The 14117-nt window shown below is 50.0% G+C and overlaps 1 protein-coding gene across 5 annotated transcripts in view; it reads right to left on the reverse strand.

Moving 5' to 3' along the window:
• Window positions 1-14117, reverse strand: part of SH2D4B (SH2 domain containing 4B) — a 77724-nt gene that overhangs the window by 15288 nt on the left and 48319 nt on the right. For 3 of the 5 annotated variants that reach the window (XR_009498006.1, XM_059900288.1, XM_059900286.1), the window contains 2 exons: window positions 10428-10644; window positions 6245-6369 (listed from right to left, as the gene is read on the reverse strand). Coding sequence is in view for 3 of the 5 variants with exons in the window: in XM_059900288.1 (XP_059756271.1) it covers window positions 6245-6369; window positions 10428-10644 (342 nt within the window). In the remaining 2 variants the exon portion in view is untranslated. The remainder of the gene's footprint in view (window positions 1-6244; window positions 6370-10427; window positions 10645-14117) is intronic. The other 2 variants (XR_009498007.1, XM_059900287.1) reach the window with 1 other exon arrangement.

A 14117-nucleotide genomic window follows, 5' to 3' on the forward strand; every position in this document is an offset into this window, starting at 1 on the left:
TGAACCAATGTCAGCACCTTGTGATTTGATTTTCACCAGGTGCTCCATTTCTTGAGGCCACTGACCTTGAGGACATCAGTGGTTTGAAGACAGCAGCTGTGCCACCCACCCCAAGTCTTCCACCTCAACCCCATGCCTGTCATCACAAAAATGTGAGGCCAAGGGCTCTGGCATGAGCTGGAGCCCTGGGTGCCAGGGCTGGGATGAGCTGGGGGCTGGGGATTGGTGGGAAAGTAGCCTACAGGTCCCAGAGCAAAAAAAACCTAGAGGCAGTTTCCTGGGTCTAACCTATGATAGAAACTTCCCAGAGTTAGCAAGGTAGGAGGAACCTCTTGTAACCACCAGAAATATGATGAGACTGTCAGAAGTATATTAAATCAATTACATCAACAGAAATCAAGTTGATTGTCACTCTGTGCTTCTATTTAATCCTGATAGAAAATAAAAAATCACTTCTATCAAATCCAAGCCATCTAGGTCCCCCAACCCCTGTCCCTTCCCACACAGTTTAGTTACCCACACCTGTGCATCAGAAAACAATCTCAGCAAAACATCCAAACTAAAAGTGTTAGGTAGACAAGACACAAAGGGTCTGAAATCAGAAACATGGAATTATAGAGAGCAGAAAGGAAAGAGTTACAATCTTGGGGACACCATTACAGTCAATGCTTTCCTAAAGCAAAAAATAATTTCGCTCTTCTTTGTAATCTTTTTTTGATACCCTATAGCCAGTGCACAATTCTTTTAAAAAAGAAGGAAAAAGATTCCTTTATTTCTTAGTTGGAACAGCTTAAACAAGAACTTAAGAGAAAAGTAGGTCAACTGACCTACTTTTTTTATTCTTTAGAAATGTTTGCATTTGGGATCAGATTTGGTGGAAATTTTCCATTCCAAATTCTGCTCAGGAAAGGAAAATTAGCAATCTGACTTGACGAGATGGATCGTGACATGCTAACCGTCCTTCCAAATGACCCATGTGTTACCCCTCACAGGTTTTAAAAAAATTTCAAGATGGGTATCATATTATAATGAAAAAAATGCAGACTTTTACTTTTTTGTGGGGAAGGCTAAATATGTACCATCTTCCTTTTATGAACAGTCATTTGATGTCATCTTTCTCTTTACTTCCAAGTGATAGCAGTGGCATACCCTAAGGGTATGAAGCCACATTTACATGCTTCAAATCCCAATATGCATCTCCAAAGGCTACCATGTTTATTTATTCCATATAACAAGTGGAAGCATTTACTGCAAGTTCTAAACACTTTATAAATATTATACATGTAATCCTTATAACACCACCACTACTTTCTCTACCCCTGGTTTCTTCAGTCCTTGCTTCACATGGATTTGGTGCCTGGGTCCACACCACCCGGGTCCCCCACTCTGGCTGCCACCTCTCAACAGGTTCCAAAGCCTCACGTAGTTTCCTATCCTTCCACTGATCTTGAAAGCCGAGGACAAGAGCCTAACTGGCTCACTCCCTCCATCTCAGCCCCAGACACTCTAGCTCCTGAGAGTGACCCCAAAGACCAAACAGGGCACTCCCAGATTTTCCCTCAAGCTGGGCCAGGAGACCCGTGGCAGCTCTGCTCTGGAAGGCCCACGGATTGAGGAGGGGTGAGATTTAAAAGAAAGAACTCAGGCCGTGCGTAACAGAAGTTCAAGTGAATATACAGTAAGGGGTTGTGAATCCAGAGGAGGCACTTTTTCGCCCCAATCTCCCTGCCTGGCTAGCGGCATATTCAAGGGGCCACCAGAATGGAGGAAGAAAAACTGGGGTCCAGAAGCCCTGCATTTTGTCCCAGCTCCCGTGCTTCCTGCTGGGTGAATAAGGGTGATTTCTCAAGCTTTCTGGTCATCAGCGCCATCATCTGTAAAGGGCTAACCATGACCAGCTCAAGGAGAAGTTGAGAGTACCTGTGAGATGGTGCATGTCAAACCACTCTGCACGTCTACACAGCCAGGCAAACACGCAAGACTTCACATGTGCTGTCCCAGGGCATGCAGTTGTGGGGGACCGGGGTGGGGGGCGCAGCAAGCGAGACCCCATTCCCACTCAGCCCCGGCCTCCCCAGGCACAATCCTTCCCACCTCCTAGGGGCTGCCACCCTGCAGGACTCCCAGAAGGGTCATCCAGACGGGGTGCCCACTGCTGTGCCTCAGCTCCTGGACCACAAACAACATCACTAACAGAGACACAAATAAGGCGAAGAAGCACAACAGTCACTGGGAGAAGAACACCTCACTCCACAGCCCGCAGACTCCCGCCCGGGCGCCTGCTCTGTGGCCAGTCTCACACCCTGGCCAGCCTTCCCCATTCTCCTGACCGCCTGACAAAACTTTGGAGGTCCTGGGGCAATGCCAGCAGAATCACACTGCATCCCAGATGCTAGGGAGAGAAGGCTCTCAAGGGCCCTCGGGCCACCCATCTGAGGAGTCCAATAGCCATCCTGCTGCCCAACAGTAGCTGCAACCATCTTTCTTCTATTGAAGTGAAATGTGTCTCTTTAGAACTCCCAGCCCCCAAGCCCCTTTAATAATCTCCCTTTCTCCAGACAGAACTCCAGAGATTGGGGAGTAGTGGTTCTGTTCCCCCCTTTTGCAAGACAAACATTTCCCCAAATAATCACTAAAAATGACTGCTATGACTTCTACATCCTCCCCCCCGCCGCCTCATTCAAAGACATTCGGATGCGCTGTGGTCACAAGCAAGGTGGACAAGGAGGCCAAAGGGAGGGACCCGTCCTAGAACCCTGCAGCCCTGGGACCTGCAACACTCATCTCCTCCACGTGTGCCCTGAAGTCGCAGCATGGGAAGGTAGGAAGCAGTGCCCATTCCACTTAAGAGCTCTGCTTTGCACGGAAAGCCACCCCCAGCTGCTGGACCCCCGCAGGCTGCACCATCTACATGGTGCTTGTCAGAAAAGGCGTGATGTGAACACCCCACCTGAATGCAGCACAGGCCATCAGGAGATCCACTCCGGAGCCGCAGCTCCACCATCCACTGCGCCGCCGCAGTCCCCGCCAAGCCTTAAGGGCCAGTCGCAGCCAGCCAGTGGGTTGCTGCCAGGACAATGAACCACGGACCAAGTGTGACTGTTTTCTAGAGTGTTGTCTTTTCTCAGGAAAAGAAATGGGTTCTGACTGAGCCAGTGTTCAGACAGAGGGTATTCTTAATAGTTTTAGATACAGGTTGAAGTCCAAAAATAGATATTTTTTTCCCCCCAAAGCCAAGCTTATATGCACTAGCTTTTCTCAGGAGTATTTTTGTATACCAGAAGTCTCTCTTAGAACCGCTGGAACATAATAATGAACCGAGGAGAAACGAGGAATGACTTTAGCATTTTCTCTCTCTTTTTAACAGTGGGGACTTTATCAAGAACCCCGTGGTCCCAGCGGGAAGCCAGTTCCTCCTTCCCTCCCGCTCTGTGCTCTGAGCCCACTTCCCCAAACTGTCTCCCCAGGGAGGTGGGGTCTCTAGTGGCCCACCTCAGTGCATCAGCACTCATGCCAACGGCTCGTTATGGTGGACAGAGCACATTTGTTGGCTTGATCTTCATACGTATCCTGTGGAGTCAATGTTATCATCACAGATGGGGAATTTAAAGGACATACCCAAGGTCACAGAGCTGCTAGGTTCTAGGGGGGGCCCCAGATCTTCAGACTCCTTGTCTATATCATTCTTTGGATTAGACCTTGACACATCCAAATATGTTTGATAGAAGGGAAGAAAATAGAAGTCACAGTAGTCCTTTTTAACCTGCATCTAAAATCCATCTAAATTAACCAGGAATGCTTTCCCCAAGAAAGAAAAGATTTATATTGGGATTGCGATCGATTGCATTATTGGCTCAAATTCTCCTCCCCTCCCTGTCTTCATACCCTTTGACGCATGGCTTTGCAGTTCCTCACACAAAAGGAGCAGAATATTTTTCCCAGCGCCTCAACTCTGTGACATATTGTGGCCAACGGCACGAGGTGAAAGTGACAGGGTGCTGGTTCGGAGGCTAGACCTCTGGAGCCTAGCGTGCTGCCACGTGCTGTCTGGTTCCTGAGAAGAGCACGCCTGGGCTAGCCTGCCAGTCCCGGGAGAAGCCTGAGAGCTACACGGAGCAGAGCCGCCCCAGCGAAGATGCCCAACCAAGACCAGCTGGGAGCAGAGCCCCAGCCAACTTGCAGCAGACTCCCTGACAATTAGCCTGTGGGGCAGGAGGTTTCTTCTCTTGTACAGATTAACATGGGGGAGTCCCACCAAGGATGCTGTAGGGAATTGCTACGTTGGAAGAGAAGTTGGACCATACCAGGAGTTCCAGACTTTGGGATTTTAGGTATAAGTAAAAAGTGTGGAAACCAACATGGGGCTGCTCCCTTTTTGCTTTTCTGAGCAAAGGCAATATATAAAAAAAAACTACTGCTTACTATCACCATCAATTCATAAGACATAGGACATTTTAACACTAAAACTGAGGAGAGGATATCATCTTCGAGTACAACACAGTCCTTTCCAAGCAAAGATAGTTGGCCACCCTCCACATGTGAGCCTTTTCCTTTCATCTTGTCACAGATCAGTGAAAACTTTGACACACAGCTCTGGTCCGCGGATTAGCAACGTTCCTGCACGCTTTATGGTGGAACTGTCAGAAGAACATGAAACCAGTTACATAAATTTCGAGACTTAAATCATGGCTCTGCTTCTTCTGTGACAATATAAAAATTACATGTCTTTTTCATCAGGATAGAAAATAAAGCTAAAGATAAATGTAAGCACCTCTGCCGTGCCTTCTCCGTTGGCTGCCACAAGTACAGCAGAGCAGCCTGTGGTTCTGACAAACCCCAACCGTGACAGAACTATTAAGGTGCACTACGCAGGTGCCCAAGATGCTAGTTTTGTGCTTCCATGATTATGATAATATACGAATGAAAAGGAAAGCAGTGATGCAAACGGAACCTCTCACAGGGGCTACGGGGACACATAACAGGGACAGAGGTCAGAGGCAGGGAATCCCCGGGACACACAGCTAGGCCACACATGAACGTCGACTGTCGACTTTCTGAGCCATAAAGAGCCACCCCATCCTTCTGTTAGATTTGTGGAGGCCCAGGAGAAGGAAGGGGTCTGAAAGTGGATGGTGGTCCTAACAGGTTCTATTATCATTCCAAACTGTCCATACCACAGATGCCAGGCTGGCTCTGGCCAGAGAAATGTGAGCAAAAATGGCATACGTCAGTTCCAGGCAGAAGCTCCAGGAGCCCGTGTGTCTCTGGCCATGCCCCTCTTTTTCCCTCTGTCATGAGGTCACTGGCGTTTCCAGTAGAGGCAACTCCTTCTGTCTGAGGCCCAGATTAAAGTTCACGACCAACTCCCACTGGGCATGTTACATGGGTAAGAAATGAGTCTTGGCTGGCAGACGTCACTGAGACTTTGGGATCATTTCTCACTGTAGCATAACTAAGCACAATCTGACTGACACAATGGGGATGTTATTGAGGTGAAGAACTCAACATCAGTGGCAACAAAGAGGGTACATTTGTCTTGGATGCGTTTCTCTACCTGATCCCTGAGCAGGTAAGAAGCAGAGGTGAGGGTTGAATACAGAGATGCCTGAGACACAGGGCCCTGGCCCCTTTGAGCCCTCGGCTAACCGGAAAGGCTAGCGTCACCTCTCGTGTGGCGGGGTTTTCTCATTGCTCGCAGGTTAACCTCACTCATCAGGCCCTGAGGGGCCTCACACACCTACCAGGCCCCATGCGGAGACCGGAGATGCCGCTGAGGAGCCCTGGACGGCCAAGGAGGCTGCGCGGTGAGGGCAGTGGGCAAGGGTCATGTTCCTCCCTTCCCAGCAGAGGGCAGTGCACGTCCAGAGCCCTGGGGCCTGCAGTCCCCTGCACTCCCACTCACAGACGTTGTGCTTGGTCCCTGACCATCTCCACAAAGGTCACTCGGTGTTTCAGCACACGCCCTGGGGAAATCAAAGCTTGTGCCTTGAGCTCAACACACTCAATGAGCAAAGACAGGACAGACATGGGACCTCTCTCTACTCCACTCCCAGCAGGTGAGCCAGGAGCGCTGAGCCTTAGCCTTGGGAGACCGGCCAGTCTTTGCGGGGCCGGAGTGGAATTAGCAGAGTCTAAAGTCCTTGACTCCTCTGATTGTGGCGGCCCTTCAGGACCCCGCACCACCCCCAGAGGGAGGCTGAGACGTGGAAATGATCTGCCCCGGGGATCTGGAAAGCCACCCTACCGTGGAACCAGGGGGCGATGGCTTTGGTGCTCCTCTCAAAGCCAGCTCGGCGAGGCAGCTGCTCCTCCTTAAACCAGCGGACGATGACTTCTCTGGAGACAGGACACAGGGGCCGCTCCCAAGTCCTGCGGAGACAGAGACCGAGTGTGGGAGAGTCAGGGAGAGAGCGGAGGGCGAGAGAGGGGAAGGAAGGAGCGGGAGGGAGTGGGGAAGACCGCTGTGAGAGTGAACAATCCCGACGCCCACACTCAGGCCTGTGGAGAGGATTAAATGAGTCCAGGTACTTGAAGGCACTTTGCAGATTATAATGTACCAGCTGTTATTGATTTTCCCAAAAGAAAACTGTTGTCACTTAGCTTGAAAAAAAGCCACGCAGGTGCGAGTGCGAAATAGGATAGGAGGGGATGTCTGAGGGAGGGAAAAGGCATATTTGCCCTCTAGAATGGCCAGGGCATAGACATCAGCATCTATGAAGAAGGATCGTAATGTAATAGGAGCAAAATCATTAATATGTGCGTGTCCTCCGCCCTCCCCAAACCCGCGCTGAAGAGAACTCTGGTTTTGCCCCTCCCCGTCTCACCCACCCCTGCCGTCTAAGGGGACACCTGGCTTGGCCAGCTAGCCTTCCATGTTTTATGAGGCAGAACCAGGACAGTGAAGAGCCTCAATCTGCTCTGGAAACGGCTGAGCTTCACCACCAAGAAGTAAGAGGGAAGAGGACAGAGGAAAGGGAGAGGGGAGGAAAGAGTCGCTGCCCGGGCTGACTTTTGTTGGAGGAGCGGGTGTGGAATTGAAGATCCTGGGAGGGAGATGAACAGGGGCACTTGAAGAAGGTCTGAGTAAGAAATTAGATGCTTTTTGACATTTTCTCATAAGTAAGCCCAGATTTTAATTGTTATACTGTGGCTTCTGAACGTATACAGAGACGGGGCCAAGTGAGACCCCGCTGTACTAGAGCCACACTAACATGAAGCCCAGTAAGGGTTTGACAGCACATGCCCCATAACAACACACACCACTGTGTGTTGAGGTGATATGCAGCAAGATCACACGGCACTGCTGTGTGGGATGAAAATAGAGCTTCAGCAGACTTTGGGCCCAGCTTGAACAACCACAGCTTTTTCACCCTTCCACCTGAGTGACAGCAGCCTGGCAAATTCTCACACTGTCATCGCTGTCTGTCCACCTAATAGCACTGGCATTTAGAATTCACCACCACTGTCATCGTCGCTTATGAAATAAACGTCAGCACGAAGTCACGACGTCTTTGCATTTCCCCTGCACCAACAAACACTTTGATGCTGAGCCCAGCGCTTCCTGGCAAACCCCAGAATGAGCTCCTATTTTTACTTGCCCTAACATGAATCCACATACACACACACACAGTAGTGAACAATGTAGATTTTAGAAAAGATGCAATAAGAAAGACAGAGGGTGAGGTTCCATTGAACAGCTTAAAGCCATCATCAGTGGAACCGGTGCTCCAAATCCCTTGCTTCCCACTGCCACCTCTGCAGGCTTTTTTTAACCCCCCACCAGCCAGCTTTGCTCCTCTGTATCCGCCCTTGAGGGTTTCCCTCTTCTCAGGAACCTCAGGTGCTCTGCCTCTTTATGAAGCAGCACACTGCAGCCCTGCCCCAGCCTCTTCCTTCACACTTGCATTCCCCGATAAACAACTGTGCTCAGGGGGAAAAAAATATCCTCTGGTTTCTAGGACTCATCCTCCTTAGAAGGCAAGAGGAGGTTATAAATAACAGCAAGGAAAATTCGTTCACTCTTGTCCCTCTGTTTCTAAGCAGAGAATCTGATTCCCCAGAATATCAATGCTAGGACCAAGTGCTCCAAGAGGCGACCTGGTCAGAAGCCTCACGCCTGCACCTGGAACTCTCTCCTGGAACTCTCTCCCATCAACAATGTGTCTGCCCCCAGCATAACTGGGCGAGCGTGGGCCGGCCGCCGGTGCCAGCACCACAGTGCTGAAAGCAGTGAGGCCAGGGGGACCTGTTCCATGGGGCAGCCGCAGGAAGGAGGCTGGTGCATGGCTTCTGGTGCCTGGGTCTGCCGCTGCATCTGCATGGTCCCTGGTCCCCCTGCTCCACCCAAGGTGGCACACTGTGGGTGTCACTTCTCCTCTACTGACAGCCACACACAGCGAGCCTGGAGCCAGACTGCAACACAGTTCATGCAGCTCTGTCTTCTGGGCCTGAAGGAAAAATTATATGTCTCCTTTAAAAAAAAAAAAAAGCACAAGAGGAAGAAGGCTTTTCTAACTATGTCTCCAAATCCAGGAAACATAAAAGAAAATCTGACCTCATAAAAATCAAGAACTCCTGCATGACAGAAAACATCATCATAAAAGTCAAAAGACAAATGACAAATTGAGGGGAAAAAATGTTTATCACAAAGAAAAGCATCCCTAATATTTTCCCTAATATTTAAGGAGTTCCTAGAAACAGATGGCGAAAGGACCAATAACACAATGAAGAGGCAGGAAGGGAAATGAACAGACAGATAGAGAAATACCAAAGGCCCTTAAACATATATAGAATACTTCATCTCACACATAAATAGAAATGAAAATTTAAATTTTCACTGAGATATTATTTCTCACACAAAACAACAGTCTGACAACATACTGTTGGCAAGGCTAAAGGATGAGAGTATTCATTGGTACCACCCCTGTGGAGGGCAAGTTGATGGTAACTATCAATACTATAAGTGCACGTAGCCCTTAACCCAGTGGTCCCACTTTTGGGAATCTCTCTTGTGGATAATAGTAGCATGTGTATAAAATTAATGTCTACAAGGTTACTCATTAAGGGCACTGTTGGTAATAACCAAAGATTTCAAACAACACCAGTGTCCATTAATAGAGGTTTTGAAAAATAAATTAGAGCACAGCCATGCAGTGGAATACTATGCAGCTGTAAAAAGAAAACTAAATAAAAATCATCAGGTAAGAATCGATATGTAAAGACCTCCAAAATTTATAGTTAAATGGAAAAAAAATCAAGATGCAGAACCATGTGTATGATAGGCAAACTTTTATGCAAAAAAAAAAAAAAAAAGAGGGAGATACAACTTTTCACCTTGGCAGTTGCGAAAAGGAACTGGGAGGACACACAAACTAAGAACAGTGGTTCCCTGTGCAGGGAAGAGGGAACTGAGTAGATGGACGGCAAGGATGGGAGCCAGCCTTTTCTCCATGTATCTTTTTAAACTTTCTGGTTTGTGAATCATATAAATGACAAGGAAGGAGGGAAGGAAGGGAGGGAAGGAAGGAAGAAACGCAGATGTGGTCAGTTCTCCCTGGGCTGCAGGGAGAGGGAGAGGGGGTTTTATGAATAATCCTAAATCCCAATTAAAGCAAAACCCAGACAACCCTCTATCATCTGGGGCTGAATGGACTCTTCTGCAGGTTTATTGTGGTTCAGGGAGCAGCAGGAACTCACCATCCAGCCTCTGAGCCCTCACTGGGGCAGCAGACAATCAGCAATAATGAGGAGGGGAACCAGCCTTAGGGCTGGCCTGAGGTGGGCACAGGCGGCAGGTGGAGAGGCTCCAGTCAACCTCCTGATCCTCGGTCCCAGCAATCATGGGCAGTCAGTCACCTGAGTGCCCTTGCCAAACCACTCATCAGCCCAGCGTGTAAGGACCCTCCTGCACTCAACTGCGTTCATCTGCAACCGGCTATCAGAACCCGGGATGCACCAGCATTGCCTGTGGTTACAAAAAGCAGCAGCCAGTTCTGGTTCCAGGCTGCTGGGCCACATTTAACCCATTTGAGGTCTTATATTACAAGTTCTTAACCTGGGGTCTACGGATCTTTAAGAGCTGGAAATTATATGCAAACATTTTGGGGTATTTACATATGTGCATTTCGCAGAGAAGAGGGTACACGGCTTTCTTTAGATTCTCAAAGGAATCCTAGACCCCAAAGAGATGAAGCCTCCCAGAGCTCCAGAGTTGGTAGAAATCTCCAACCCCGACTCCTCTCCCCCACTCCTGCCCCATTACACAGACTAGGGCACTGAGGCCAACAGAGGGGAGAAGACTAGCCCCAAATTTCACAGCAAGTCGGAGGCAGAGCCGGACTGGATCCCTGGTGCCCTACGCCCCAGCCGAGGCCCTCCCCCCAGACACATCGCGCATGCGGATGCGGGATGCGAGGTCCGCGACCCACCTGCCAGGCACGGCCAGGGGTGAAGGCGGCCCCGGGCCCAGGAGGTGGTGGCAGAGTCTCGCCTCCTGCTCGTGGCTCTGGCCGAGCTCTCGGAACCTGGAGCTGAGGCCAGCGACCGTGCCCTTCTGGATGGCGCGGAGGGAGTGGCGCTGGTACTCGTCCCGGGCGCGCTGGGCTCGGCGCCTCCTCTCCTCGTCAGCCGCCTTGGACCGACGCACTGGAAAGGAATAGAGAGCGTGTTCACCTAGACCCGCAGCGCAGGCCATGCACTGAGCAAGCCAGTACATGGCCAGGAGCCCTGGGACTCACCCGGAGTCCCAGGATTCATCCGGATGCACCCACGTGCGCTGCGTGGAGGCTTGGCACCCGGCCATGGCAGGCCCGACCTGAGCCAGCAGCCCTGGGTTAGCCTGTCCCTGTGGGGATAAAGACACTCATGACAGTTTGGGGTGGTCCAGCTGTTCCTGTGGCCCTGTTCCAGAATGAGCAAGCAACTTTTGGATGGAAATTTACATCTCCATGGGTAGTTCTTCCTGGAGTGCCCTGCTCAGAGCAGCTTCTCAAACCCCGTGCCCCGCCCCAAGGACACCTGTCGAAGGGGTTAGCATCTCAAATACCACTGCCACCACCCATGCTGATGACAGCTTTCTCTGTGCCAAGCCCTGAGCTCCGGGCCCTCCCTGCAATATCGCATTATAGACACTTCCTCCAGCCACCAAGGGAGGAGGGCACATCACTATGTTTGCACAGAAACCCAGCCTCCGGGAGGTTAAGCAACTTGTCCGAAGTTAAATAGCTAATAAGGCGCAGAGCCAGGGTCGGAACCCAGGTGTGTCTGGCTCTGAAGCCCATGCAGCTCTCTACACCACTCTACCCCACTTCTCAAGCTTCCTTCCATTTTCCAATCAGGTGTATCTGACACCAGAGCCCCTGCTCTTTCCTACAAAAAGCCACAAGAGCATTTAAGAGCATCCCATCCAACCTCCTCATGTTACTCATGTGGAAACTGCTTTCCAAGGAAGGACACCGACTTGACCAGCTGGGTGAGTGGCCAAGCCTGGCCAGGAACCACCCTGTCTGCTACCACAGGATGAGTTGTTGGAAACTCTGGAGTCCCAGTTACGGTGCCCTTTCTCCTTGGTGTCCTGTGGCCTTGACAGCTGGTGGGTGAGTGCGTTGGAGGGAAGGGAGAGGATCCTTGGACAGCTCTGTCACGCCGCAGGTCCCAGAATGCCACGAGGCCCCTCTCTCTAGCCTCTGTCTTTTCATGTTCCCCAAGGCAGGGTGGGCATCTGCAAGTTGCTGCTTCTAAAACTCAAAAGGGAGTCCTGGGGCTGGGAAAGTGCCAAGAGAGGGAACAAAACCTGTTACAGGCACGGTCTAGGATTAAAACCAATTATTTTGCAGTCTGATTGCATCGTGTCAGGCCCCTGTCTGCCTCTAAAATCCAGTCCTTTTGTAGAGAACTCGTGGAGCTGGCCGTGTTCTTCTCGTTGTGCAAGACCGGGGATTGCCCTGGCCCAAGCAGGTCACCCTCCCCCCCACCCCGGGAGTAAAATCTTTCCCATAGTCTAATTCTACTCCAATCTCCATCCAATACCTGTGTAGCAAGCACCTACAACCTACCAGTCAGGGAACTGTATTCTGTTAGCATTTGGAGGATACAAGGCACATGGCCCTCATGCAGAAAGAAAGCGCTTCTCCTTCTCAAGTTGTCAAAGTCCACTCTCGAAACATAACATCCCCCAGATCTGAGGAAGGCAGCAGGAAGTCTTGTCCCTCAGAAGGTATTTATGGATGTGGAAGTCACATGCAGAGGATCTAATAAGCCGAGAGCTCCAGGGCAGGAGGGGAATTTTCTTTGGTCTATTCACTGATGCATTCATATGCATATGAATACATATGTATTCAGTCAGCAGGTGATAATATGCTTGGATGACTGTGCCCAATTAAGTACTTAACTCTGCCAGGCCCTGAGCTGGATATAGAGACAGCAAAGACCAGACGTCTTCCCTCAAGGCACTCAGAGCCTAGCTGGGAAAAGAAGACAAATATATATCTCTAGCGCAAGGAGAACAGGGACTGATGAAGTACTGTCAGAGTTTAGGGGCAGTGGCACTCACATTTCTGTGAGGAAGCCAGGGGCCACCACAGGAAATGGAGCATCCCACTGGGTCTGGAAAGGTCAATAGGAGTTTTTCCAGAAAAAGAAGAGGGAGGAATCCACCCCAGGGGAAAAAAAAACCTATATTTCCACTCCAGGTACTAAGAACACCATAGTGCCTGCTACCACGAGGCTCAAACAAGGCCAGGTTCCCCAGCACAGGCTTTGCGGTCACTAGACTACAAACCAGACACAGAAGCTTGTGCCCTATAAGGGCCAGTGACCTTTGAGTGTTGACAGCCCCTGAGAGACGGTCACACTCAGTGACAGAAGGAAGTCACATGCAAACTAGGAAGACAGATTTTTGGAACTTGGCTAGGAGAGTGCACAAGCTGTGGGTCACAGAGGGACTAAACCCAGCCTCCTAAAACCCAGCTCTAGCTTTGCCACTGTCTTCCTCGGAAGCCTTCAGTGGCTCCCAATGCACACAGGACAAAGGGCAAACCCCTTGGCCCTTAAGGAGCATCCTGCCCGCCCCACTTTCTTTCCCAGCCCAGTGGGCCTCTGAGCTCCTGCCCACGCTCTGCGTTCGGGCGCCACCAAGCTCCCCACCATCCTGCGAACTCTCCTCTGTGCAGCTGTGTCCACCGACTCAGACCAGCTGTGATGCCCAGGCAGCGGCCTGGAGGGCACTCGGAGGTGAGGATGCAGCTGAGGCTGCACCAGGAAGCCAGCCCTGCCGCCCAGCCCCGACTATGGAAAAGGGACTGATGTGGAGTCAGACAGGGTTAACGGCAGCTCCGAGAGGGCTCTCTTGGGTCTTTTTCTTTTCTCGTGTTCTTTTTTTAAGACATAACTGACATATGTAAGCTTAAGGTGTACGATGTGCTGATGTGATACACTTAATATATTACAAAATGATTACCACCATAGCATTAGCTAACACCTCCGTCAGGTCCCATAGTTAATTTTGTGTGGTGAGAACATTTAAGATCTAGTCTCGGCAACTTTGAAGCATGTAACATATTATTGTTGACTGTAATCCCTAGGCTGTGCATTAGCTCCCCAGAATTTATTCATCTTCTAACTGCAAGTTTGTACCCTTTGACCAACATCTCCCTAACTCCTCCCCACCTCCCCCTTCAACCCCCCCCCCCCCGCCCCCTGGCCCCTGGTAACCACCATTCTACTCTGTTTCTGCAAGTTCGGCTTTTTTAGATTTCACATATAAGTAATATCGTGTAGTATTTTTCTCTGTCTGACTTTTTTCAGTTAGCATAATGCCCTGAAGGTCCATGTTTGTTGTTGCAAATGGCAGGATTTCCTTCATTCTCATGGTCTTTATCCAATCATCCGTTGACAGATGTTCATGTTGTTTCTATAGCTTGGCTATTGTGAATAATGTTGCAATAAACATGGGAGTACAGATATCTCTTTAATAGCCTGATTTCATTTCCTTTGGAAATATACCCAGAAGGGGGATTGCTGGGTCATATGGTAGCTTTATTTTTAATTTTTTGAGGAACCTCCATACTGTTTGCCATAGTGGCTGCACCATTTGACATTCCCACCAACAGTGCACAGGG

Source organism: Balaenoptera ricei, chromosome 16 (genome assembly GCF_028023285.1).
Source record: "Balaenoptera ricei isolate mBalRic1 chromosome 16, mBalRic1.hap2, whole genome shotgun sequence".
In the NCBI taxonomy this organism is placed as follows: Eukaryota; Metazoa; Chordata; class Mammalia; order Artiodactyla; family Balaenopteridae; genus Balaenoptera; species Balaenoptera ricei.